Raw genomic sequence first — 25,602 nt, 5'->3', positions numbered from 1 at the left:
GCATAGACGGTCCTCAAACATGCCTCTACATGGGCCAGTCTTCAGTTTTTCCCTGAGAGAGGTGGTCTGCAGTGCAGAAGTTTGTGGCCTCTTTTCTTAGCGTGTCCTTGCATTGTTTATACTGACCACCTTGTTGTTGTTGCCCTGAGGCATTCCCCATAGAAGATCAACTCAAAGATTCCATACCAACATCCATATGGGAGACATGACCTTCCCACCTAAGTAGAAATTACTGGAGGGTATTTTTTAGCAGTTGATGAATGTGTGAGTTTCAAAAGACACTTGCCACTCAAAAACATTAATCTTAACTCAAGTCTGTGTAATCTTTTTCATAATTTAATCTTTGAAGGTCTGATCACATTCTGGTAAATTTCTATTGCAGTCCCTCCAAGGCCAATATATTCTTTTGAAGGTGCACTGCCCAGAACTATATGCTGTGCTCCATATAATTGTAGGTGTCACCTACATGTCACAAAGGACTCTGTTCCACCCTTCCAACCTCTTTCCCTCCACTGTGAGGTCGAGGTTAACAGGGTCCACCACGCAAAGGTGTGGATCGGACTTGAAGTTAGAGGCACTCGATCCAGGGAGGATGTGAGAGCTCTGGAATGCTTCCACCAAAGGCACTTGAGATCCATTGTGAGTTTTCAATGACGGGAAAAAAATCACAAACAACGAGGTCCTTCATCGTTTTGGACTCAACAGCACAGCGACCACCCTCCAGAAAAATCAACTTAGATGGGCATGCCATGTCTCCCACAAATTCTTTTTAGCAGTGCAATGACGTGCAAGTTTTAAAAGACATAGTCAAAAGGTTAATCTGTCGGGTTTCATTTCAGTGACTGATGGAATGTAGAGCGTTAAGGAGTGATTTGACTGAGGTAGTTATGGGTTTGAAGGAAATTGACAGAGTAGATCGAGTGAAACATGTTTCCACTAGTGAGTCTAGGACAAGGAGATATAACTTTAATATCAGGAGTGGAGTTATGGAACATTTCACATAGGAATGTTGTAGAAGCATCTAACTCTCGTCCATAAAACCAGTAGATGCACCCCAGTTTAATCTGACAACGATACATACTTGTTCGCCAAGTGTATCGAGGGGTATGGAGCTGAGGGATAGGGAAGGATTAGGGTAACTTATGATTTTATTGAATGGCAGAACAGGCTTGAAGGGCTGAATGGCTCATTCCTGTTCCTATGTTCCTATGCCAATAACGTCTGTGCCTGCTCCTGCACTGTTACCTCTCATGTCCCCAAAGATCTATCCTTGGCCCTCTCCTATTTCTCATCCACATTCAGCCCCTTGTGACAACATCCAAAAGAACAGCGTTAGTATTCACATTAATGCTGATCACACCCAGTTGTACCTCAACACCTCTTCCCACCCCTCCACTGTTCGTAAATTATCAGAGGGTTTATCATAAATCCAGTACCGAAGACCCAAAAATTTCCTCCAATTAAAGAGTAGGCCGATTGAAGCCATTGTTATCAGAACCGTAGATTTACTTGCTTTGAATACCTAAGTTTGGCATTATTTAACTTCTTCTTGACTTCTTCATCTCCTCTCCTACTCCTTAGAAATTCCCCATCCACCAATACCATTAAAAACATTGGGGACTTGCGGTAGGGCTCTGAAGGGGGAAGAAGTGCACGGGGCAGCTCCTGCTACAGAACTAGGTTTTTTCTTATTTTCTGCTTGTTTTTCTTGCTTGTTTTGTCCGGGGGGTTTCAATCCTTGTGGGTTATCTCTTCTTTGCACAGTTTTAAAAAAAAAAACATTGGGCAGGATTCTCCGGTCTCCGACGCAAAATCTTGTTCGGCGATCGGCTGGAGAATCCCCGTTGCCGGCGAAATCAGGGCGCCGCCGCTTTTGCGATGCTCTGCCCCCTCCAATACGGCATACTCGCAGAGTACGCCTCACGCCATTGGGACGGCCTCAGGATGTTACCCGAGGCCCTCCACCCAATGCTCCACTCCCGATGGGCCAAGATCCCGACGGCGTGGGGTGCGTGTGGTATTTTTTTCCGGGAACTCAGCGTGACGGCTGCACACTATGTCCAGCGGCGCCACTATCGGGGGGAGCCGATCTGTGGGCAGGGGAGGCATTGGCGGGGGCTGGGGGCACTGGTGGGGGGGGGGGTGGTCCGGGGGTGGCGGGTGTGGCCAAAAGGGTACCACTATTTGGCAGGCCGGTTGTGCCCGCGGCCAGTGTCATGTTGCACGGTGCTGCAGCTCGAGCCGGGGGCTCTACGTTGCGTACCTGCTAGCCCCCCACCAGGTGAAGGTTCGGTGGCCGTTTTGCACGTTTTCTCAATCGTAAGACGCCACCGTTCCCACGTCGCGTCAGCGCATAGTCTCCCAAACGGAGAATCCAGCCATTGATCTGGCGCCTCATTGTTGTTTGTAGGGGAGTACTGCATGCAAATTGGGTGCTACAACAATAATAATACTTTAAAAGTACTTGATAGGTGTTTTGAGGCACACTGGGATACTGAACCACAGAAAGGTTATGGTGCAGAAAGAGGCCTATATACAACAACCATCACACATCAAACCTCAACCATCCCCCCCACCCTCATAAACCCTCAGTTAGAGTCCAACTTTTCGGTTTGTATAAAGGTCCACGCCTCTTCAGGCGTTTCGAATAATAGTGTTGGCCCTTGTATGTGACCCACAGTCGCGCTGGCTGCAGCATTCCGAATTTCACTCCTTTCTGGTACAACGCCGCTTTGGCCCGGTTGAAACCCGCTCTCCGCTTTGCAACCTCCGTGCTCCAGTCCGGGTATATTCGGATCTCTGCATTGTCCCACTTACTGCTCCGCTCCTTCTTGGCCCATTTCAGGACCCACTCTCTGTCCGTGAACCGGTGAAACCTCAGCACCATCGCCCTTGGCGGCTCATTTGCCTGGGGCTTCCTCGCCAGCACCCGATGTGCCCCAGCGGCCTCGAAGGGGCCTTCGTGCCCATCATCGCCTCGCGCATCGTGCTTGCGTATGCCCCGGCATCGGCCCCCTCCACTCCTTCAGGGAGACTCAGGATCCGCAGATTCTTTCTCCTCGACCTGTTCTCCAGGTCTTCGAATCTTCCCGCCCAACTCTTGTGTAGCGCCTCGTTATGCTCCACTCTCACCGCCAGGCCCACGAGCTCGTCCTCGTTCTGAAACGTTTTGCACGTTTTCTCAATCGTAAGACGCCACCGTTCCCACGTCGCGTCAGCGCATAGTCTCCCAAACGGAGAATCCAGCCATTGATCTGGCGCCTCATTGTTTTTTGTAGGGGAGTACTGCATGCAAATTGGGTGCTACAACAATAATAATACTTTAAAAGTACTTGATAGGTGTTTTGAGGCACACTGGGATACTGAACCACAGAAAGGTTATGGTGCAGAAAGAGTCCATCCAGCCCCACATGTCTGCATGGGCCAAAAAAAGGAGAAAAAAGAAACTAGCTGCTTATTCTATTCCCATTTTCCAGCATCTGGTCCATAGCCTTGCAGGTCACAGAACACCAGATGCAGATCCAGGTAACTTTTGAATGAGCTCACCGCTGGTGCTATATAAATTCAAGCCTTTCTTTTCATTCATCCACAGTTATATCCCCCACCACCCGTGGACCCTTCACTATTATTTTGAATTGGAATGAAAGTTGACGATTCGGCGATATGAACGGCTTGAAGATTTGGTGCTGGTCAGTATACTAAGATCTCATGAATTGATATTAACACCAGGATTAAAATCAACCCCAATAATTGCAATCGAGCCTTGGTGCATTCAAACGAGCACTCGGAGTCCAGCACTGGAGCGAGCAGACACATCATACTGCAGTGAGGCCAGTTCAGCCGGGGGCAGTGATAGGATTTGTACAGCATCAGCACACACTGACCTTTGAAACAAAATTAGGTTCAATAAATGATCCTTCAGTTTCATTGTTCACTCACTCATTTATTTTTAAACTCCAGGCATTCCAAGCAGTGGATGGATCCATTTCCTCTCCTGGGCAAATAAGAGTGTGATCTTTCTATTTACCCGTGGGCTTTCTGAAGACATTTAACAGACTCAGTCTCGTGCTCCTGTTGTGAAACCACAGTGCAGTGAGTGGCGGGTGAATCAACACCTCAGCCATGGTCAAAGGCAACACGCAGAAGATTCAACTTTTTTGCCTTCTAACAACTGGACTTATTTCCTACTCAGCACTTCAAACAGGTAATTTGAAATAAATTGTTGGAAATAATGAAATATTCTTCCTGTTCCTCTTTCCTGCAAGATTTTATTTCTGATGTTTATGTATATTTCGTTTGGGCCCTTTCGACATTTGGATTATCTGGCACAATTAAGAGCTGATAAGAAAATTTTTAAAGCGTCTAATTAATGAAAGAACAATTAACAGACCAAGATATTTAAATGTGCATTTGTTGCACAGTATCATTTTTGGGAGGAGTTCAGTGTGCTTTGAAAGTTTTTCTCTATATTTTGGACAGAATGGCATAATTCAAAGTGGCTTCTACTTTCTTGCTCTGATTTCAAACTTTCCACTCTACTCAATTTCCAACTTGAGCTGAATTTAGGATTATTCTATTCAGAGGTTGCATCCAGGAGAGGATGAGATGCCGACCTCACTTAGTGTAGTTGACAGACCCTCTCATTTATGCCAGTGTTTATTCGATCAGGGGTTTTGAAATGGCAGAGCTTTGTCAGGCTGTACGGTGACTGTGAGCGCTGTGGTTTCTGTATAAAAACACAGCCAAGTATTTTGTTTCACATACTTTGATAAGAGACCACTTGACTTCTAATTGCATTTGACCCTTTCCTGCTATTATTTCCGATCAAGTTTAAAAAAATGTTAATTTTTCCTGCTCGCCGCCCTGAATATGTTCGCTTATGCTTGGGGTCGAACAACAGCAGCCACCATTCCGTGCCTTACCCTACTGGCCATTCCATAGGTGGGATTTAATGCTCCATCTGGGAGCCGACTGGAAGATGGGAGTGGGGTGTATAGTGGGGCAGGAAGGCCCAGAGTGAGGATGCATCGTCTTCCTGACTCTCCCAATTAGGGTCAGGGTGGACAAGGTCGATGACAGCCTTCTAGCCAGGAGGCCAATTAATGCCTTTACTTGGCCACTTACAGGGTCACACCACTTGGATGAGCTGTTAGGCCAACCCTGGCGGGCATGTCAAGGGCCTGACGGTGGGGGGGCTGGGAGGGCATTCCTCCCTCTCAGGCATCGTATATCCTATGGAGTGACCTGCCAGCAGCATTGAGGGATTCCACTGGAAGGCACCTCCCCCACCTCACTGGGACTTCCATAATTGGCTCAGGTGTTCTGGCCTGACTCAGCTTGTCTGGGGACTCTAGTGACAATCCTCACCCCGGCCTACTGCAGTACTGGCAATGGCCACCTCTCTGGTGATGCTGCCAGTACTGGAGAGCTGGCAGCTTCCGATTGGCTGGCAGCTCTTGGAGGTGAGAAATTCCCCCTGCAGAAGCCACAAATGCCAAGGGAAGCCCAGCAGAGAGCCGAAATGAGATTTAATCCCAACAGTGCTCCTGGAAATGGCCATGCTGTAGTTGGCCCCCAGCTCTCCAGCTAGAAGACAGGCCTGCTGACGTGATCTTCAATCCCGCCGAGTGCAATGTGGCATGAACCGGGCTGGGCTGGGCATGAAGGTCGAATTGCACTTTGGCTGTTGAGTTCAATGATGCCCAGCCAACTCCACCTTAGGTCCAGGGGCCTAGTTGAAAATGTACCTTGCTGACACTAAAAACATAATAGTTCTGAGCAAGATAACCTTGTACCCAGGTGTTCCAAGATGTGCTAAGAACAGAAACCATTGATTTGTGACACTGGTTTGGAGGCCAGATTTATTTTTGCTGTGCATCACATTTTCCATCGTAGGAATGATTTTTTTATGATCCAAGAGGAGGTGTGTTTTTTAAAAAATTATTTATTACGTACATAAAAAGCAAGAGGGTAGCCAGGGAAAGGGTTGGCCCACTGAAGGATAGGCAAGGGAATCTATGTGTGGAGCCAGAGGAAATGGGCGAGGTACTAAATGAATACTTTGCATCAGTATTCACCAAAGAGAAGAAATTGGTAGATGTTGAGTCTGGAGAAGGGGGTGTAGATCGCCTGGGTCACATTGTGATCCAAAAAGAAGAGGTGTTGGGTGTCTTAAAAAATATTAAGGTAGATAAGTCCCCAGGGCCTGATGGGATCTACCCCAGAATACTGAAGGAGGCTGGAGAGGAAATTGCTGAGGCCTTGACGGAAATCTTTGGATCCTCGCTGTCTTCGGGGGATGTCCCGGAGGACTGGAGAATAGCCAATGTTGTTCCTCTGTTTAAGAAGGGTAGCAAGGATAATCCCGGGAACTACAGGCCGGTGAGCCTGACTTCAATGGTAGGGAAATTACTGGAGAGAATTCTTCGAGACAGGATCTACTCCCATTTGGAAGCAAATGGACGTATTAGTGAGAGGCAGCATGGTTTTGTGAAGGGGAGGTCGTGTCTCACTAACTTGATCGAGTTTTTCGAGGAGGTCACTAAGATGATTGATGCAGGTAGGGCAGTGGATGTTGTCTATATGGACTTCAGTAAGGCCTTTGACAAGGTCCCTCATGGTAGACTAGTACAAAAGGTGAAGTCACATGGGATCAGGGGTGAGCTGGCAAGGTGGATACAGAACTGGCTAGGCCATAGAAGGCAGAGAGTAGCAATGGAAGGATGCTTTTCTAATTGGAGGGCTGTGACCAGTGGTGTTCCACAGGGATCAGTGCTGGGGCCTTTGCTCTTTGTAGTATATATAAATGATTTGGAGGAAAATGTAGCTGGTCTGATTAGTAAGTTTGCAGACGACACAAAGGTTGGTGGAATTGCGGATAGCGATGAGGACTGTCGGAGGATACAGCAGGATTTAGATTGTTTGGAGACTTGGGTGGAGAGATGGCAGATGGAGTTTAATCTGGACAAATGTGAGGTAATGCATTTTGGAAGGTCTAATGCAGGTAGGGAATATACGGTGAATGGTAGAACCCTCAAGAGTATTGAAAGTCAAAGAGATCTAGGAGTACAGGTCCACAGGTCACTGAAAGGGGCAACACAGGTGGAGAAGGTAGTCAAGAAGGCATACGGCATGCTTGCCTTCATTGGCCGGGGCATTGAGTATAAGAATTGGCAAGTCATGTTGCAGCTGTATAGAACCTTAGTTAGGCCACACTTGGAGTATAGTGTTCAATTCTGGTCGCCACACTACCAGAAGGATGTGGAGGCTTTAGAGAGGGTGCAGAAGAGATTTACCAGAATGTTGCCTGGTATGGAGGGCATTAGCTATGAGGAGCGGTTGAATAAACTCGGTTTGTTCTCACTGGAACGAAGGAGGTTGAGGGGAGACCTGATAGAGGTGTACAAAATTATGAGGGGCATAGACAGAGTGGATAGTCAGAGGCTTTTCCCCAGGGTAGAGGGGTCAATTACTAGGGGGCATAGGTTTAAGGTGAGAGGGGCAAGGTTTAGAGTAGATGTACGAGGCAAGTTTTTTACGCAGAGGGTAGTGGGTGCCTGGAACTCGCTACTGGAGGAGGTGGTGGAAGCAGGGACGATAGTGACATTTAAGGGGCATCTTGACAAATACATGAATAGGATGGGAATAGAGGGATACGGACCCAGGAAGTGTAGAAGATTGTAGTTTAGTCGGGCAGCATGGTCGGCACGGGCTTGGAGGGCCGAAGGGCCTGTTCCTGTGCTGTACATTTCTTTGTTCTTTGTTCTTTGTAAAGTGATTCCAATTTGGGTCAATTTAGCATGGCCAATCTACTCTGAACATCTTTGGGTTGTGGGGGTGAGACCCACTCAGACACGGGGAGAATGTGCAAACTCCACAGTGTGACTCGGGGCTGGGATCAAACCAGGGTCCTCATCGTTGTGAAGCAGCAGTGCTAACCACTGTGCCGCCATACCACCCAGGAGGTGTGTCATTTGCAGGTGTTCATTTTGTCACTCAAATCTAATAGTGATATTGCATGATTTCTGAAGTATGGCCATCAGCAATCTCTTTAATTGAGATCGTGGTTTTCCCTTATAGTAAAGAGAGATATTTAGTTGGGAGCCACATAGAAATAATTCAACTTGTGATGCCAGGAGGAATGCAGTCTATGGCCAGAATTTGACCCTTGCAACCCCCTCCGTCCCCGTACCACTCCTCTAGCAGGGGAGGATTCCTTCCAGGATCCCACCCACCCTGCCCCAGACACCATGTCATGGTGGGCGGACAAGACCTTGGACGCGGAGGCCCCCTTGTCCCAATTTAGACCACTTAATGTCCACTTGTGGGTCCTTTCCCACCCAGCCTCAATTTTTAGGTTAGCGGACACTCGATGACTGAGGGCGTGAAACAGAAATAGTTTTCACCCTCGTTCTCGAGTGGGAAAGAGGGGGAGGGGTTGCCTTCATTGGAAGGCCCCTTCAGACCGGAGGCACCCTCCCTGGAGAAAGGAGAGCTCCTGCCCTGCCTCCCCCCCACGACTACTACCCTGACACAGAGCTCATCCCGCTCGCGATCCCACCTTGCCCCAATGGCACTCCTTCCCTCCCCTTCCTGGGACACTGATACTTGTCTGCTGCCCCGGGATTTAGTCTCAGGCACAGCGTTGCAGTTCCGTTTCTGGCCACTGCAGCGCTGTGCCCCGTGGGCGGAAGTGCTGCTGGCCAATCAGATTGGCCGACAGCTCTCCAAGGCGAGACCTCTGTCCAAGTGTGGATGGAAGTCCTGCTTGTTGTCAATCCACGCTCATTCGAACGTGAAATTGCAGGGAGCCTGTCGATATTGGCGGGGATGAACTCCCTGCCAACTATTCAACTCAGGCAAGATGGCGCCGGAGCGTGGTAACTCTCTGTGAGCTCTCTCACACAGATCCTCTTCCTACATCTCTTATAACCGTACTAACCTCTTAAAACTTAAATCCAACACTAACACTCGTATTTACATTGTGTATTTCTGTTTGCCCTCTGTTTCTTTTTCCATGTATGAAATGATCTGTGTGGACTGTACGCAGAACAATACTTTTCACTGTACCTTGGTACCCGTGACAATAAACAAATCTAACATATGTCTGACACGACAAGTTAAATTATTTCTGTGTGGCTCCCAACTAAATAACTCTCTTTACTATAATGAAAAACCCATATCTCAATTAAAGAGATTACTCATGGCCTTCCTGAAAATTCCAGCCTTTGTTTCCAAAATTGATCAATGAATTATTCCTCATATTTTAAAGCTCCATTCCTATAACCTCGCACAATTCTTCATTATTTGCCTTTACTAATTCCTTTTGAATGGAAGGCATGGGTGACAATTGTTTGAATGTAGGTAGGTAGAAACTGATTACTGCTATTGCAATCCACAAAATTAGTGACAAATAGAAATGGACTGCACTTCATTTGTTAAAGCATTATTAATGAGAGACTGAGTAAGTATTTTGTTCCAGGCCAGACTTTCTGCGCTCAATAAGCATGAACATTTCATGGTGTTATCAATGCAATGAGACAAGTGGGGTAGTGCTGATATATCTGTACATCCAATTCGCTAACTGCAGAACATACAGATAGGCCCTCGACTAAACACTTGGCATGGAATGTCCAGCGGTATCTCCTGGTCCCGTCAAAGGCGACCCCCTTCCCACAGTGGGTTCCCCAGTGGCGGGATGGACGAGCCGACTTCAACGTTATTTGCAAATCAACAATGTACACCTCCGCAACCGTATCATTCACACACAAAGATTGAAACCTAACATGCCTGTCTCAAACATGATGTGACATTTAAGGGGCATCTTGACAAATACATGAATAGGATGGGAATAGAGGGATACGGACCCAGGAAGTGTAGAAGATTGTAGTTTAGTCGGGCAGCATGGTCGGCACAGGCTTGGAGGGCTGAAGGGCCTGTTCCTGTGCTGTACGTTTCTTTGTTCTTTGTTCTTTGAGCCACACAAAACGGCATAGACATCGGCGGGACTGGAAGATTCTGCCGGCGGCCAGCCACCTCCATCACCGACCAACATGGTGAATGGGGGTGGGGTCGGAAAGTCCAGTCCTTCAATTATAAAGTTCTCGGGCGAGATTCTCCGACCCCCCACCGGGTCGGAGAATTGCTGGGGGCTGGCGTGAATCCCGCCCCCGCCGGTTGCCGAATTCTCCGTCACTGGAGATTTGGCGGGGGCGGGAATCGCGCCGCGTCCTGGGGGGGGGGGCGCGGGGCGATCTGGCCCCGGGGGGTGCCTCCACGGTGGCCTGGCCCGCGATTGGGGCACACCGATCCGCGGGCGGGCCTGTGCCGTGGGGGCACTCTTTTCCTTCCGCCTTCGCCACGGTCTCCACTATGGCGGAGGCAGAAGAGACTCCCTCCACAGCGCATGCGCGGGGATGCCGTGAGCGGCCGCTAACACTCCCGCGCATGCGCCGCCCGTCAATGTCATTTCCGCACCAGCTGGCGGGGCAACAAAGGCCTTTTCCGCCAGCTGGCGGGGCGGAAATCAGTCCGGCTCAGGCCTAGCCCCGCAAGGTTAGGGCTCGGCCCCCCAAGATGCGGAGGATTCCGCACCTTTGGGGCGGCGCGATGCCGGACCGATTTGCGCCGTTTTTGGCGCTGGTCGGCGGACATCGCGCCGATACCGGAGAATTTCGCCCCAGACCCTGATGTTCAATACCCACCATAGATTTAGGAACACAGGAACAGGAAAAGGTTACTTAGCCTCTCCAGCTTTTCTGCCATTCAATTGGATTGTGGCTGATCTGTGACCAAGCTCTACATACCTGTCTTCAGCTTCATATTCCTTAATGCCTTTCGCTAACAAAATTTATCAATCTTAGTTTTAAAATGAACATTGATCTAGCATCGATTGTTGTTTGTGGAAGAAAGTCCCAAACTTCTACCATTTTGAATGTCGGACTGGTTTTTAATTTCACTCCTGATAGGTCTGTCTCTAATTTTTTTGGCTCTGCCCCGAATCCTAGACTTCGCAATGAGCGGAAATATTTTCTCGTATTCTACCCATTTTCCTTAATATTTCAAACTGGTAGTGGGGATCCCGAACTGGTAGAGAATTGAGTGTTGGATTAAAAACTGGACAAAACCAGCCTGTGCCGACGCTCTGGCCCACCCACGCTAGCGGCAGCAGCGAGCTACACCCTCAGCACTGATGGGGGGATGCAAAAGGGCCATTTGCATCCATATGCACCTGATTTTCCAGGCCCCAGCGATGCTTCAGGCCTCTCTGCCAGGATTCACATGGGCGTGGATTGGTGCAGGTATTTACAAGCGTATCCACTGTCCCTGTGGAGTTTGCACATTCTCCCCGTGATTGCATGGGGCTCACCCCCACAACTCGAAGATGTGCAGGTTAGATGGATTGGCCACGCTAAATTGCCCCTTTATTGGAAAAAAAAAGAATTGGGTGCTCTAAGTTTAAAAAAAATGTCAGAGGCTTCCTGGAAAGCCCAGTACATTTCAAAGGGCTTGAAATCCCTTGACAGCCGTTGAAATACAGATCTTCCATTCAATTCCACACAGCTATACATTGCATTAGCCAGTGTTTGACAATTTGATTTCCCCAGAGACAGCTGTTTGATGGATTGTTCATTGATCTTTCCCTTCACGCTTGAATGTATCTCCATTCCCCTGCTTTGATGCTAACCAAAACGTTTGTAAACACTCATGCTATGACTGACAGACCCTCACCACACCAAAGGCAACTAAGTGCGCCCAGCTGTGAAAAAGAGGAAGTAGCTGCTTTTGGTGTGGTAAGGGGCTGTCAACCATAGCAAGAGTGAACAAACTGGACAAGATGATTCCAGATCCCTGGCTTAGACATGAATATATTATGGCTGGAAGGCTGTCCTTTTCATCCAGAGTCCATTGCCCAAAGTGATTGTGTCTAATGACTGGTTCTGTCACTGCAGCCCCCCCCCCCCCTCCCCCCCCCCCGCCCCCCCAGCTGAATACATCGGTGTTGTCTGAATGTGCCTGGTGCCACACGAATCACCAATTTTCTCTGTTGCTTTTACATCTGGCAGGTCATGCTCGGCATTGTTTCTGTAACCAAGACCTCTTTTCTTGTGAATGGTTCCTTAGCCTTGCTGGGTTGGGGGGAGGGGTGGGATTGTGGGAGAACGGCGCTCCACTCCCATCAGTGACAAGCATTTTCTGTCCTTTTTCCCCATTTGTTCAGGGGATGTGGGCATTGCTGGCTGGGCCATAATTTATTGCCATCCCGAATTGCCCTTGGAATGAATGATTTGCGAGGACACTTGTTAGGATACCGGACCCGACCCCAACATTTGTTAGGATACCGGACGAGAACACCAAATAATGTTTTTAAATTTGTAAAACTGTGAGGAAAGGATACTTCACCCAGGAGTGATAACTTTGACCAATAGGTATCTTTTATATTAAAACAAACTTTAATTTAAACACAGAATAAACTACATTAAAAAAAATAGCTTTACAATGATCCATTGAGCAGTTCTTTAACACAGGAAAAAGGTAAACTTACTATCTGTGCCTGCTGTTAACTCCAATTAAGCATCCCAATATGGTTTAAATGCCACTTATAAACAAAGTGAACAAGCAGATTACTTGCTTAGTTGTGTAGACCTTTGGAGAGAGTTCCTTTCAAGTGCAGATTCAGTACACTTCTGCTCAACCTAGCAGCATTTGGCAAAACAGCTGTTCAACTTAATCTCCTATTTCATCAGACTCAGATCCTATGGCAAACTGCAAAACTACAGACACACCTGCACACCTACAGGGGCTGTTTAGCACAGGGTTAAATCGCTGGCTTTGAAAGCAGACCAAGGCAGGCCAGCAGCACAGTTCAATTCCCGTAACAGCCTCCCCGAGCAGGTGCTGGAATGTGGCGACTAGGGGCTTTTCACAGTAACTTCATTGAAGCTTAATTGTGACAATAAGCCATTTTCATTTCATTTTCATTCATTTCATTTCCTCCCATTAATTACATCATCCATATCTCACTAAGATGTCACATGACCTGCTTAGCTAGGACTAAATACAACCCCTCATAAATGATCTACTCTCCAGGGAATCTCCAGCAATCATAACAATATCCCATTAACCTGTAATCTGCAACCAAGTAAGTGGTTGCAATGAGTCATGACCTCATTTTTATGACTTCTTAATTATAGCTATGGCAGACATACAATCTGGATACCTTAATCCAGGTTCTTTAATAATATTATTGCAACAAACATATACCTTAATCCAGGCTTTTAATAACAAAACTGCAACAAATATAATATATATATATAAAACAATTTCTGCATTCATCACACATTTTCGAGTCAGCCACATTGCTGTAGGCCTGGAGTCACTTATCGGCCAGGCCAGGTAAGGATGGCAGATTTCCTTCCCTAAAGGACGTTAGTGAAGCAGATGGGTTTTTACGACAATCAAAAATGGTTTCACGGTCATCATTTCTTTTACTTCCAGATTTTTATTCAATTTCACCATCTGTCATGGTGGGATTCAAACCCTGCTCCCCAGAGTATGACTCTGGATCTCTGGATTACTAGTCGAGTGACAATACCACTGCGCCATTGCCTCCATTGATATCAGGCCAGAATTCAGGCATTAGAATTGTCGTCCTCGGCTCATTTTCTATGTGGAGTTTGCACATTCTCCCCTTGCCTTCAGGGTCTCGCCCCCACAACACAAAGATGTGCAGGGTAGGTGAATTGGCCATGCTAAGTTAGCCCTTAATTGTGTAAAAAACAAGGATTGGGCACTTTAAATTTATAAAAAAATAATTCTCAGCTCCATTGAACAGAGCTGTCTTGTGTGGTCCGTGGATCCAGAATCTTTGAACGCAGAGGCAGGAATGCTACCACGAAGCCAAAGATGCCCCCACCCAGCGTCATTATACTAATAATTATCTTTATTGCCACAAGTAGGCTTACATTAACGCTGCAATGAAGTTACTGTGAAAAGCCCCTAGTCGCCACATTCCAGCACCTGTTCAGGTACACAGAGGGAGAATTCAGAATGTCCAAATTACCTAACAGCACGTCTTTCAGGACTTGTGGGAGGAAACCGGAGTACCCGGGGGAAACCCACGCAGACACGGGGAGAACATGCAAACTCCACACAGACAGTGATTTTCTGGAGCTCTTCTGTGGCTGAGAGCCCAGAGTGGTCAGAATTCAGCATAACTTGACAATGCTCGTGCCGAGCAGCCAGCATAGTGACTGCTGTGGCAAATGGAATTGCAACATTTCTGTGCTAATCTGTCTACTCCTAACATTGCACTTCCCCTCGAGAAATCTGAGGGATTTTATCTGAAGGATTTGTGGTCAAGGTCTCCTTTATCTTAGTGGCAATTCTGCATTTTTTAACAAAACTCAAACAATTGTAATCTTATCTCCAGCTAGCTTTGTACAAAACACATTGCTGCAACAAATTCTTGCTCTCAGACCTGACTGCCGCAGGGTTAAAGAGTGCTGAATTCTACCTTTCTTTTCCTGAGGCAATTAGTTATAGTGAGGCACATGAGATGGAAATGCTTCTTATTTCATTGCATAAAGTACCGTTATAAACTCAGAGGTGTCGTTTAGTTTTTAGGAAATTAAATCTTGATACCAGGCCTTCAGATCTAACTGATGACCTGACTAAGGCGTGACTGTCAAATCAGTTAACAAATGGGAATAGGCAGTACACAAAATGACAAGATCACATTGGACACGATCCTCCATTTGGTAGACTACACTTAGAAAATAGAAACATACACAGAAAATAGCAGGAGGAGGGCATTCGGCCCTTCGAACCTGTTCTGCCATTCATTATGACCATGGCTGATCATCAAGTTCAATGCCCTGATCCCACCTTCCCCCCATATCCCTTGATCCCTTTAATGTAATTGTGGTGAACCACTGTAATAGGAGATGTAAGGTAGGACCTGCACTACAGGTTCGCCGGTAGCTCCTGCCGGCTGGCTCTGCCTACGGAGAACTGTATAAATATGTATGACCTCCAGTGCCCTGCTATTTCGCCAGCTGCAGAAGGAGGCCACGCATCTGACTGTAATAAAGCCACAGTTGTACCCAACTTTAGTCTTTGTGCAATTGATCATGCATCAATTTATTACAGTCAGATTTTCCACAGAATGGATATCCGAATTAAGCCCGATCGCCTGCAGCTGGATCCGCACTCGCCTGACGCCAGGAAAGACTTTAATCACTGGCTAGCATGTTTTGAGGCCTACATCAAGGCTGCGGAACCCGAGCCAACGGAGGCTCAGAAGATAAACGTCCTGTACTCCAGACTGAGCTTCAGCGTGTTCCCGTTGATCCAAGACGCCACAAATTAAACAAAAGCGATGGAACTCCTTAAGGAACACTACGCGCAGAAGGCGAACACACTCTTCGCCAGGCATGTACTCGCCACCCGCTCGCAACTACCTGGTGAGTCCATCGAAGACTTCTGGCGGGCCCTAATTCCACTCGTCCGGGACTGTGACTGTCAGACCGTTACGGCCACCGAACTCGCGAATCTCCTCATGCGCGATGCCTTCGTGACGGGGATTGCGTCGGACCGCATCCGAGAACGATTACTGGAACGGGCCACGCTCGGACTGGCGGAGACGAAAACCATGGTGCTCTCCATGACGGTCGCATCCCGTAACGTACAATCTTACCCCCCCATGCCGCGTTGCTCACCCTTCTACTCCTTCCGACCCCTCCTGGATCCCGCCGATGACCTCCTCAGCCGGGGCCCTGCCTTCCCAATACGCCTGCGCCGCACGCTGATCCGCGCACCCCGGGGGTCCCCGCTGCTACTTCTGCGGTCAGCAGAAGCACCCCCGTCAACACTGCCCGGCCCGCACTGTAGTTTGTAAAGCCTGCAGTAAAAAGGGCCACTTCGCGGCGGTGTGTCAGGCCCGCGCAGTCACTGCGATCGCGTCCGCAATCGCACCCTCCCCCACGCCAGACGCACAATGGGAGCCGCCATCTTCTCCTCCCGGGTCCATGTGTGACCAATGGGCGCCGCCATCTTGTCCCTATTTGGCCACGTGCGCCCCATGGTCGCCGCCATCTTGTCCCGACCCCGCAATGTGCGCACCATGGGCGCCACCATCTTGTCTCCCACAGAGTCCCCGGACATCGCGACATCAGAACCGCACACGCTCGCCACCCGAAGCATCCGATGGCTACCCGCAGCTCGCTTCGATGACGCTGGACAATCTCGCCCGCACAACCTGGCCACCGCGTCGACAACAGTTAAAATCAACGGCCACGCGACCTCGGCCTGCTGGACTCCGGGAGCACCGAAAGCTTCGTTCACCCAGATACGGTAAGGCGCTGCTCCCTCGCGGTCCACCCTGCCAATCAAAGGATCTCCCTAGCCTCCGGATCCCACTCCGTCCCGATCCGAGCCTTTTGTACAGTCACCCTCACGGTCCAGGGCGTAGAATTTAGTATCTTCCGCCTCTATGTCCTTCCTGATCTCTGCGTTGCACTCCTGTTGGGCCTGGACTTCCAGTGCAATCTCCAGAGCCTCACCCTCAAATTCGGCGGGCCCTTACCCCCCCTTACCGTTTGCGGCCTCACGACCCTCAAGGTCGATCCCCCCCTCCCTTTTTGCCAATCTAACTGTGGATTGTAAGCCCGTTGCCACGAGGAGCAGACGGTACAGCACCCAAGACAAGACCTTCATCAGGTCCGAAGTCCAAGTGGGAGTGGTTAAAACTGGGGAGAAACACAGGATGGTCGGGGACTACAGCCAGACCATCAATCGGTACACGCAGCTCGACGCGTACTGCCTCCCACACATATCTGATATGGTCAATCAGATTGCGCAGTACCGGGTCTTCTCAACAATTTACCTGAAATCCGCCTAACACCAGCTCCCCATCCGGAAGTCGGACCGGCCATACACTGCCTTCGAGGTGGGCGGTCGCCTCTACCACTTCCTTAGGGTCCCTTTCGGTGTTATAAATGGGGTCTCGGTCTTCCAAAGAGAGAAGGACCGAATGGTCGACCAGTACGGTTTGCGGGCAATCTTTCCGTACTTAGATAATGTCACCATCTGCGGCCTTGACCAGCAGGACCACGATGCCAACCTCGATAAATTCCTCCGCACTGCCACTCTTCTCAACCTGACCTACAACAAAGAGAAGTGTGTGTTAGAACATAGAACATTACAGCGCAGTACAGGCCCTTCAGCCCTCGATGTTGCGCCAACCTGTGAAACCACTCTAAAGCCCATCTACACTATTCCCTTATTGTCTACATGTCTATCCAATGACCACTTGAATGCCCTTAGTGTTGGCGAGTCCACTACTGTTGCAGGCAGGGCATTCCATGCCCTTACTACTCTCTGAGTAAAGAACCTACCTCTGACATCTGTCTTGTATCTATCTTCCCTCAATTTAAAGGTATGTCCCCTCGTGCTAGACATCACCATCCGAGGAAAAAGGCTCTCACTGTCCACCCTATCCAATCCTCTGATCATCTTGTATGCCTCAATTAAGTCACCTCTTAACCTTCTTCTCTCTAACGAAAACAGCCTCAAGTCCCTCAGCCTTTCCTCATAAGATCTTCCCTCCATACCAGGCAACATTCTGGTAAATCTCCTCTGCACCCTTTCCAATGCTTCCACATCCTTCCTATAATGCGGCAACCAGAATTGCACGCAATACTCCAAATGCGGCCGCACCAGAGTGTTGTATAGCTGCAACATGACCTCATGGCTCCTAAACTCAATCCCTCGACCAATAAAAGCTAACACACCGTACGCCTTCTTAACAACCCTCTCAACCTGGGTGGCAACTTTCAGGGATCTATGTACATGGACACCGAAATCTCTCTGCTCATCCACAATGCCAAGAATCTTACCATTAGCCCAGTACTCAGTCTTCCTGTTATTCCTTCCAAAATGAATAACCTCACACTTTTCTGCTTTAAACTCCATTTGCCACCTCTCAGCCCAGTGCTGCAGCTTATCTATGTCCCTCTATAACTTGTAACATCCTTCCGCACTGTCCACAACTCCACCGACTTTAGTGTCATCTGCAAATTTACTCACCTATCCTTCTACGCCCTCCTCCAGGTCATTTATAAAAATGACAAACAGCATTGGCCCCAAAACAGATCCTTGTGGTACACCACTAGTAACTGGACTCCAGTCTGAACATTTCCCATCAACCACCACCCTTTGTCTTCTTCCAGCTAGCCAATTTCTGATCCAAACTGCTAAATCACCCTGAATCCCATGCCTCCGTATTTTCTGCAGTAGCCTACCATGGGGAACCTTATCAAATGCTTTACTGAAATCCATATACACCACATCAACTGCTTTACCCTCATCCACCTGTTTGGTCACCTTCTCAAAGAACTCTATAAGGTTTGTGAGGCACAGCCTACCCTTCACAAAACCGTGTTGACTATCTCTAATCAAATTATTCCTTTCCAGATGATTATACATCCTATCTCTTATAAACTTTTCCAAGACTTTTCCCACAACAGAAGTAAGGCTCACTGGTCTATAGTTACCGGGGTTATCTCTACTCCCCTTCTTGAATAAGGGGACAACATTTGCTATCCTCCAGTCTTCTGGCACTATTCCTGTAGACAAAGATGACTTAAAGATCAAGGCCAAAGGCTCAGCAATCTCCTCCCTAGCTTCCCAGAGAATCCTAGGATAAATCCCATCCGGCCCAAGTGACTTATCTATTTTCACACTTTCCAGAATTGCTAACACCTCCTCCTTATGAACCTCAAGCCCTTCTACTCTAGTAGCCTGAATCTCAGTATTCTCCACAACAACATTGTCTTTTTCCTGTGTGAATACTGACGAAAAATATTCATTTAGCACCTCTCCTATCTCCTCGGACTCCAAGCACAACTTCCCGCTACTGTCCTTGACTGGCCCTACTCTTACCCTCGTCATTCTTTTATTCCTGACATATCTATAGCAAGCTTTAGGGTTATCCTTGATCCTACCTGCCAAAGACTTCTCATGTCCCCTCTTGGCTCTTCTTAGCTCTCTCTTTAGGTCCTTCCTAGCTAACTTGTAACTCTTGAGCGCCCTAACTGAACCTTCATGTCTCATCTTTACATAAGTCTCCTTCTTCCTATTGACAAGTGTTTTGACTGCTTTAGTAAACCACGGTTCCCTCACTCGACCACTTCCTCCCTGCCTGACAGGTACATACTTATCGAGGACACGCAGTAGCTGTTCCTTGAACAAGCTCCACATTTCCATTGTGCCCATCCCCTGCAGTTTTCCTCTCCATCCAATGTATCCTAAGTCTTGCCTCATCGCATCATAATTGCCTTTCCCCCAGATATAACTCTTGCCCTGCGGTATATACCTATCCCTTTCCATCACTAAAGTAAACGTAATCGAATTGTGGTCACTATCACCAAAGTGCTCACCTACCTCCAAATCTAACACCTGTCCTGGTTCATTACCCAGTACCAAATCCAATATGGCCTCGCCTCTCATTGGCCTATCTACATACTGTGTCAGGAAATCCTCCTGCACACATTGGACAAAAACGGACCCATCTAATGTACTCGAACTATAGCGTTTCCAGTCAATATTTGGAAAGTTAAAGTCCCCCATAACAACTACCCTGTTGCTTTCGCTCCTATCCAGAATCATCTTTGCAATCCTCTCCTCTACATCTCTGGAACTTTTCGGAGGCCTATAAAAAACCCCTAACAGGGTGACCTCTCCTTTCCTGTTTCTAACCTCAGCCCATACTACCTCAGTAGACGAGTCCTCATCAAAGGTCCTTTCTGCCACCGTAATACTGTCCTTGACTAACAATGCCACCCCTCCCCCTCTTTTACCATCTTCCCTGAGCTTACTGAAATATCTTAATCCTGGCACCTGCAACAACCATTCCTGCCCCTGCTCTATCCATGTCTCTGAAATGGCCACAACATCGAAGTACCAGGTACCAATCCATGCCGCAAGTTCACCCACCTTATTCCGGATGCTCCTGGCATTTAAGAAGACACACTTTAAACCACCTTCCTGCCTGCCGGTACACTCCTGTTCAGCACGACCCGGTTAGCCATTCTCGGCTATATAGTCCAAAACGGACTTCTCGTGCCCGACCCCGACCGCATGCGCCCCCTCATGGAACCTCCCCTCCCCCACTGCCCCAAGGCCCTCAAACGCTGCCTGGGGTTCTTTTCCTACTATGCTCAGTGGGTCCCAAGCTATGCGGACAAGGCCGCCCACTCATTCAGTCCACCCAATTCCCCCTCACGGCCGAGGCACAACACGCTTTCGCTCGCATCAGAGCAGACATCGCCAAGGCCGGGATGCGCGCAGTGGACAAGTCACTGCCTTTCCAAGTAGAAAGCGACGCTTCAGACGTCGCCCTTGCTGCCACTCTATACCAGGCAGGCAGACCCGTGGCATTCTTTTCCCGCACCCTTCATGCCCCGGAAATTCGACACTTATCCGCCGAAAAGGAGGCCCAAGCTATCGTTGAAGCTGTGCGGCATTGGAGGCATTACCTGGCCGGTAAGAGATTCACTTTCTTTACGGACCAACAGTCGGTAGCCTTCATGTTCAATAACACACAGCGGGGCAAGATCAAAAATGATAAAATCTTGCGGTGGAGAATCAAGCTCTCCACCTATAATTACGAGATTTTGTTCAACAAGCCCCCAGATGCCCTTTCCCGAGGTACATGTGCCAGCGCACAAGTGGACCAACACCGGGCCCTACACAACAGCCTTTGTCACCCGGGGGTCACTCGATTGTACCACCTGGTCAAAGCTCGCAATCTGCCATACTCAGTCGAGGAAGTAAGGACATTCACCAGGGACTGCCAGGTTTGTGCGGAGTGCAAGCCGCACTTCTACCGGCCGGACCGTGCGCGCCTGGTGAAGGCTTCCCGCCCCTTTGAACACCTCAGCGTGGATTTCAAAGGGCTCCTCCCCTCCACCGACTGTAACACGTACATTCTCAGTGTGGTCGATGAATACTCCAGATTCCCCTTCGCCATCCCATACCCCGTCTGCCACCGTCATCAAGGCCCTCAGCACCATCTTCGCTCTGTTCGGTTTCCCCGCTTACATCCACAGTGACAGGGGATCCTCATTCATGAGTGATGAGCTGCATCAGTTCCTGCTCAGCAGGGGTATAGCCTCCAGCAGGACGACCAGCTCCAACCCCCGGGGAAACGGGCATGGTGGGGAATATGGATTCCCAAGCGAATGCCATTATCGGGCTGCCATTTTGAGTGGGCGGCCCGATAGCGAAGCCTTGTGGCTGGCCACCCCCGCCGCACCGTAAATCAGCCTCCAACACCCCCACCGCATTGCAAAGCAATCCTCCACCTCCCCCGCATGGCAAAGCAGCCCTCCACCTCCGCCCGCATTGCAATGCAGCCCTCCACCTCCCCCGCATTGCAATGCAGCCCTCCACCTCCCCCGCATGGCAAAGCAGCCCTCCACCTCCGCCCGCATTGCAATACAGCCCTCCACCTCCCCCGCATTGCAATGCAGCCCTCCACCTCCCCCGCATTGCAATGCAGCCCTCCACCTCCCCCGCATTGCAAAGCAGCCCTGCTCCTCCCCCGCATTGCAAAGCAGCCCTCCACCTCCCCCGCATTGCAAAGCAGCCCTCCTCCTCCCCGCATTGCAATGCAGCCCTCCACCAACCCCCCCGTATTGCAAAGCAGCCCTCCTCCTCCCCCGCATTGCAAAGCAATCCTCCACCTCCCCCGCATGGCAAAGCAGCCCTCCACCTCCGCCCGCATTGCAATGCAGCCCTCCACCTCCCCCGCATTGCAATGCAGCCCTCCACCTCCCCCGCATTGCAATGCAGCCCTCCACCTCCCCCGCATTGCAATGCAGCCCTCCACCTCCCCCGCATTGCAAAGCAGCCCTCCTCCTCCCCCGCATTGCAAAGCAGCCCTCCACCTCCCCGCATTGCAAAGCAGCCCTCCTCCTCCCCGCATTGCAATGCAGCCCTCCACCAACCCCCCCGCATTGCAATGCAGCCCTCCACCTCCCCCGCATTGCAAAGCAGCCCTCCTCCTCCCCCGCATTGCAAAGCAGCCCTCCACCTCCCCCGCATTGCAAAGCAGCCCTCCTCCTCCCCGCATTGCAATGCAGCCCTCCACCAACCCCCCCGCATTGCAATGCAGCCCTCCACCTCCCCCGCATTGCAAAGCAGCCCTCCACCTCCCCGCATTGCAATGCAGCCCTCTACCAACCCCCCCGCATTGCAATGCAGCCCTCCACCTCCCCCGCATTGCAAAGCAGCCCTCCTCCTCCCCCGCATTGCAATGCAGCCCTCCACCTCCCCCGCATTGCAATGCAGCCCTCCACCAACCCCCCCGCATTGCAATGCAGCCCTCCACCTCCCCCGCATTGCAAAGCAGGCCTCCTCCTCCCCCGCATTGCAATGCAGCCCTCCACCTCCCCCGCATTGCAATACAGCCCTCCACCTCCCCTGCATTGCAAAGCAGCCCTGCACCTCCCCCCACATGGCAAAGCAGCCCTCCACCTCCCCTGCATTGCAATGCAGCCCTCCACCTCCCCCCGCATGGCAAAGCAGCCCTCCACCTTGATGCACAATCAATTACTCTCGAGACAAGGTGAGTCATAACTAATCGGCTTTAATCAGCTAGAACTGTACCCAGCAGCTTCGATACAGAAAGTGAAGGCTGCTGTGACGGCATTGGATCTTATACCCCGCCTCTCAGGGCGGAGCTATGTACGTTAGCCAATGGTAGACTCCTAGGTCTAGCCAATGGGCATCCACCTCTCAGGTACTGCAATAACTGGTATTACCACATTAAAAAGAACCCAGCGGGGTGATGGCCAGCGTTACTGTCGCCTTTTGCATGGTAGCACCAGGTATGGAGGTACCGTGATGTCGAGGGTAACAGAGAAAGTTTTTTGTTTTGTGGTGCAGCAATCAGACGTTCGGGTGCCCTGGTCGTCCTTCTGGAGCGTCTGGGCTTTGGCGATGATCCTGTTGGGGGCCCCAGCAGTTGTGGCTCCGGGAACGTGGTGTCTTCCTCCCTGGCAGCTTCGTCACCCCAGGCGGCACTGTTGGGGCGAAACGTAGGCAGAGGGGAGGGGCGCCTGTAGGGAGCGTTGGTGCCTGTTCGGTGCTGGGTAGGGGCGGCGGCAGTACTGACCCTCCGGTCAGGAGCTGCGGGGAGGGCGGGGGTGGGGTCAGCGGTGCGGGTGCGCGTGGGGCTCCGGCGGGTGCCAGGTCCCAAAGGGAGACCGTGTCTTGGCGGCCGTCAGGGAACGCTACACAGGCGTACAGGGGGTTGGCGTGCAGCAGGTGGACCCTCTCGACCAACGGGTCTGACTTGTGCGCCCTCGCATGTTTCCGCAGCAGGACGGGTCCGGGTGTTGCTAGCCAGGTTGGGAGCGAGGTCCCGGAGGAGGACTTCCTGGGGAAAACAAGGAGACGTTCGTGAGGTGTCTGGTTTGTGGTAGTACAGAGCAGCGACCGAATGGAGTGAAGGGCCACTGGGAGGACTTCTTGCCAGCGGGAGACTGGGAGATTCCTGGACCGAAGGGCCAGCAGGACGGTCTTCCAGACCGTTCCGTTCTCCCTCTCTACCTGCCCGTTTCCTCGGGGGTTGTAACTGGTCGCCCTGCTGGAGACGATGCCTTTGCTGAGCAGGAATTGACGCAGTTTGTCGCTTATAAAGGAGGACCCCCTATCACTGTGTATGTATGCGGGGAGGGGGCCCTTGAAATCCATGCTGCGGCATTGAAAGGGACGGGAAGCCTTTATCAGATGCGCTCTCTCTGGCCGGTAGAAGTGCGGTTTGCACTCCGCGCAGATTCGGCAGTCCCTGGTGACGGTCCTGACCTCCTCGATGGAGTAGGGCAGGTTGCGGATCTTAATGAAATGAAAGAAACGTGTGACCCCCGGGTGGCATAGGTCCTCGTGGAGGGCTCAGAGGCGGTCCACTTGCGCGATGGCACAAGTGCCACGGGACAGGGCATCAGGAGGCTCGTTCAGCTTCCCAGGACGGTACAAGATCTCGTAATTATAGATGGAGAGTTCTATCCTCCACCGCAAGATCTTGTCGTTCTTAATCTTGCCCCGCTGTGCATTATCGAACATGAAGGCCACCGACCGTTGGTCAGTGAGGAGAGTGAATCTCCTGCCGGCCAGGTAATGCCTCCAGTGTCGCACAGCTTCTACTATGGCCTGGGCCTCCTTTTCGACTGAGTAGTGGCGAATTTCGGAAGCATGGAGAGTGCGGGAGAAAAAAGCCACAGGCCTGCCCGCTTGGTTGAGAGTGGCCGCCAGAGCTACGTCGGACGCGTCGCTCTCGACCTGGAAGGGGAGGGACTTGTCGATGGCGTGCATCGTGGCTTTTGCAATGTCCGCATTATTGCGGCAGAAGGCCTGGCGGGCCTCCGTCGACAGGGGGAAGGTTGTGGACTGGATCAGGGGTCGAGCCTTGTCTGCGTAATTAGGGACCCATTGTGCATAATAGCTAAAGAAGCCGAGGCAGCGCTTTAGGGCCTTGGAGCAGTGAGGGAGGGGGAACTCCATGAGGGGGGGCATGCGTTCAGGGTCAGGGCCTGTGACTCCATTTCGCACTACGTAGCCCAGGATGGCTAGACGGTCGGTGCTAAACACGCATTTCTCCTTATTGTAGGTCAGATTAAGGATATTCGCGGTCTGGAGAAATTTGCGGAGGTTGGTGTCGTGGTCCTGCTGGTCATGGCCGCAGATGGTGACGTTATCAAGATACGGGAACGTTGCGCGTAAGCCGTACCGGTGAACCATTCGGTCCATCTCACGTTGGAAGACCGAGACCCAGTTCGTGACACCGAAGGGAACCCTTAAAAAGTGATCGAGCCGCCCATCTGCTTCAAAGGCAGTGTACTGGCGGTCTCCGTGACGGAGGGGCAGCTGGTGGTAGGCAGACTTGAGATCCACCGTGGAGAAAACCTTGTATTGCGCAATCCTGTTTACCAGGTCGGCTATACGGGGGAGAGGGTACGCGTCCAGCTGCGTAAACCTGTTGATGGTCTGGCTATAGTCGATGACCATCCTATGTTTCTCCCCAGTCTTTACCACCACTACTTGAGCTCTCCAGGAGCTGTTGCTCGCTTCGATGACCCCTTCCTTCAGAGGCCTTTGGACCTCGGACCTGATGAAGGTCCGGTCCTGGGCACTGTACCGTCTGCTCCTGGTGGTGACGGGTTTGCAATCCGGGGTGAGGTTCGAAAACAGGGAAGGCGGGTCGACCTTAAGGGCCGCGAGGCCGCAGACAGTAAGGGGGGGTATAGGGCCGCCAAATTTAAAAGTCAGGCTTTGTAGGTGGCACTGGAAATCCAGCCCGAGAAGGGTGGCTGCGCAGAGGTGCGGCAGAACGTACAGGCGGAAATTGCAGAATTCCCTGCCTTGGACAGCGAGGTTCGCTAGACAGAACCCCTTTATCTCCACTGCGTGTGACCCGGAGGCCAGGGAGATCCATTGGTTTACGGGATGGGTGACAAGAGAACAGCGCCGTACCGTGTCGGGGTGGACAAAGCTTTGCTCCTGGAGTCGATCAGGCACGACGTCACGTGGCCGTTGTTG

At 50.6% G+C, this 25,602-nt stretch overlaps 1 protein-coding gene across 5 annotated transcripts in view; it reads left to right on the top strand.

The window, feature by feature from the left end:
- The window catches only part of susd2 (sushi domain containing 2), a 353,392-nt gene that overhangs the window by 144,734 nt on the left and 183,056 nt on the right, over nucleotides 1-25,602 (top strand). For all 5 annotated transcript variants that reach the window (XM_072497158.1, XM_072497185.1, XM_072497149.1 and 2 more), the window contains exons 2-3: nucleotides 3,593-3,689; nucleotides 3,961-4,204. In XM_072497158.1, the coding sequence (XP_072353259.1) occupies nucleotides 4,123-4,204 (82 nt within the window). In that variant the 5' untranslated portion in view covers nucleotides 3,593-3,689; nucleotides 3,961-4,122. The remainder of the gene's footprint in view (nucleotides 1-3,592; nucleotides 3,690-3,960; nucleotides 4,205-25,602) is intronic.

This window comes from Scyliorhinus torazame, chromosome 1, assembly GCF_047496885.1.
Source record: "Scyliorhinus torazame isolate Kashiwa2021f chromosome 1, sScyTor2.1, whole genome shotgun sequence".
NCBI lineage: Eukaryota > Metazoa > Chordata > Chondrichthyes > Carcharhiniformes > Scyliorhinidae > Scyliorhinus > Scyliorhinus torazame.
Note: the sequence above shows the minus strand (reverse complement) of the source record. Positions and strands in the feature narration are given on the sequence as shown.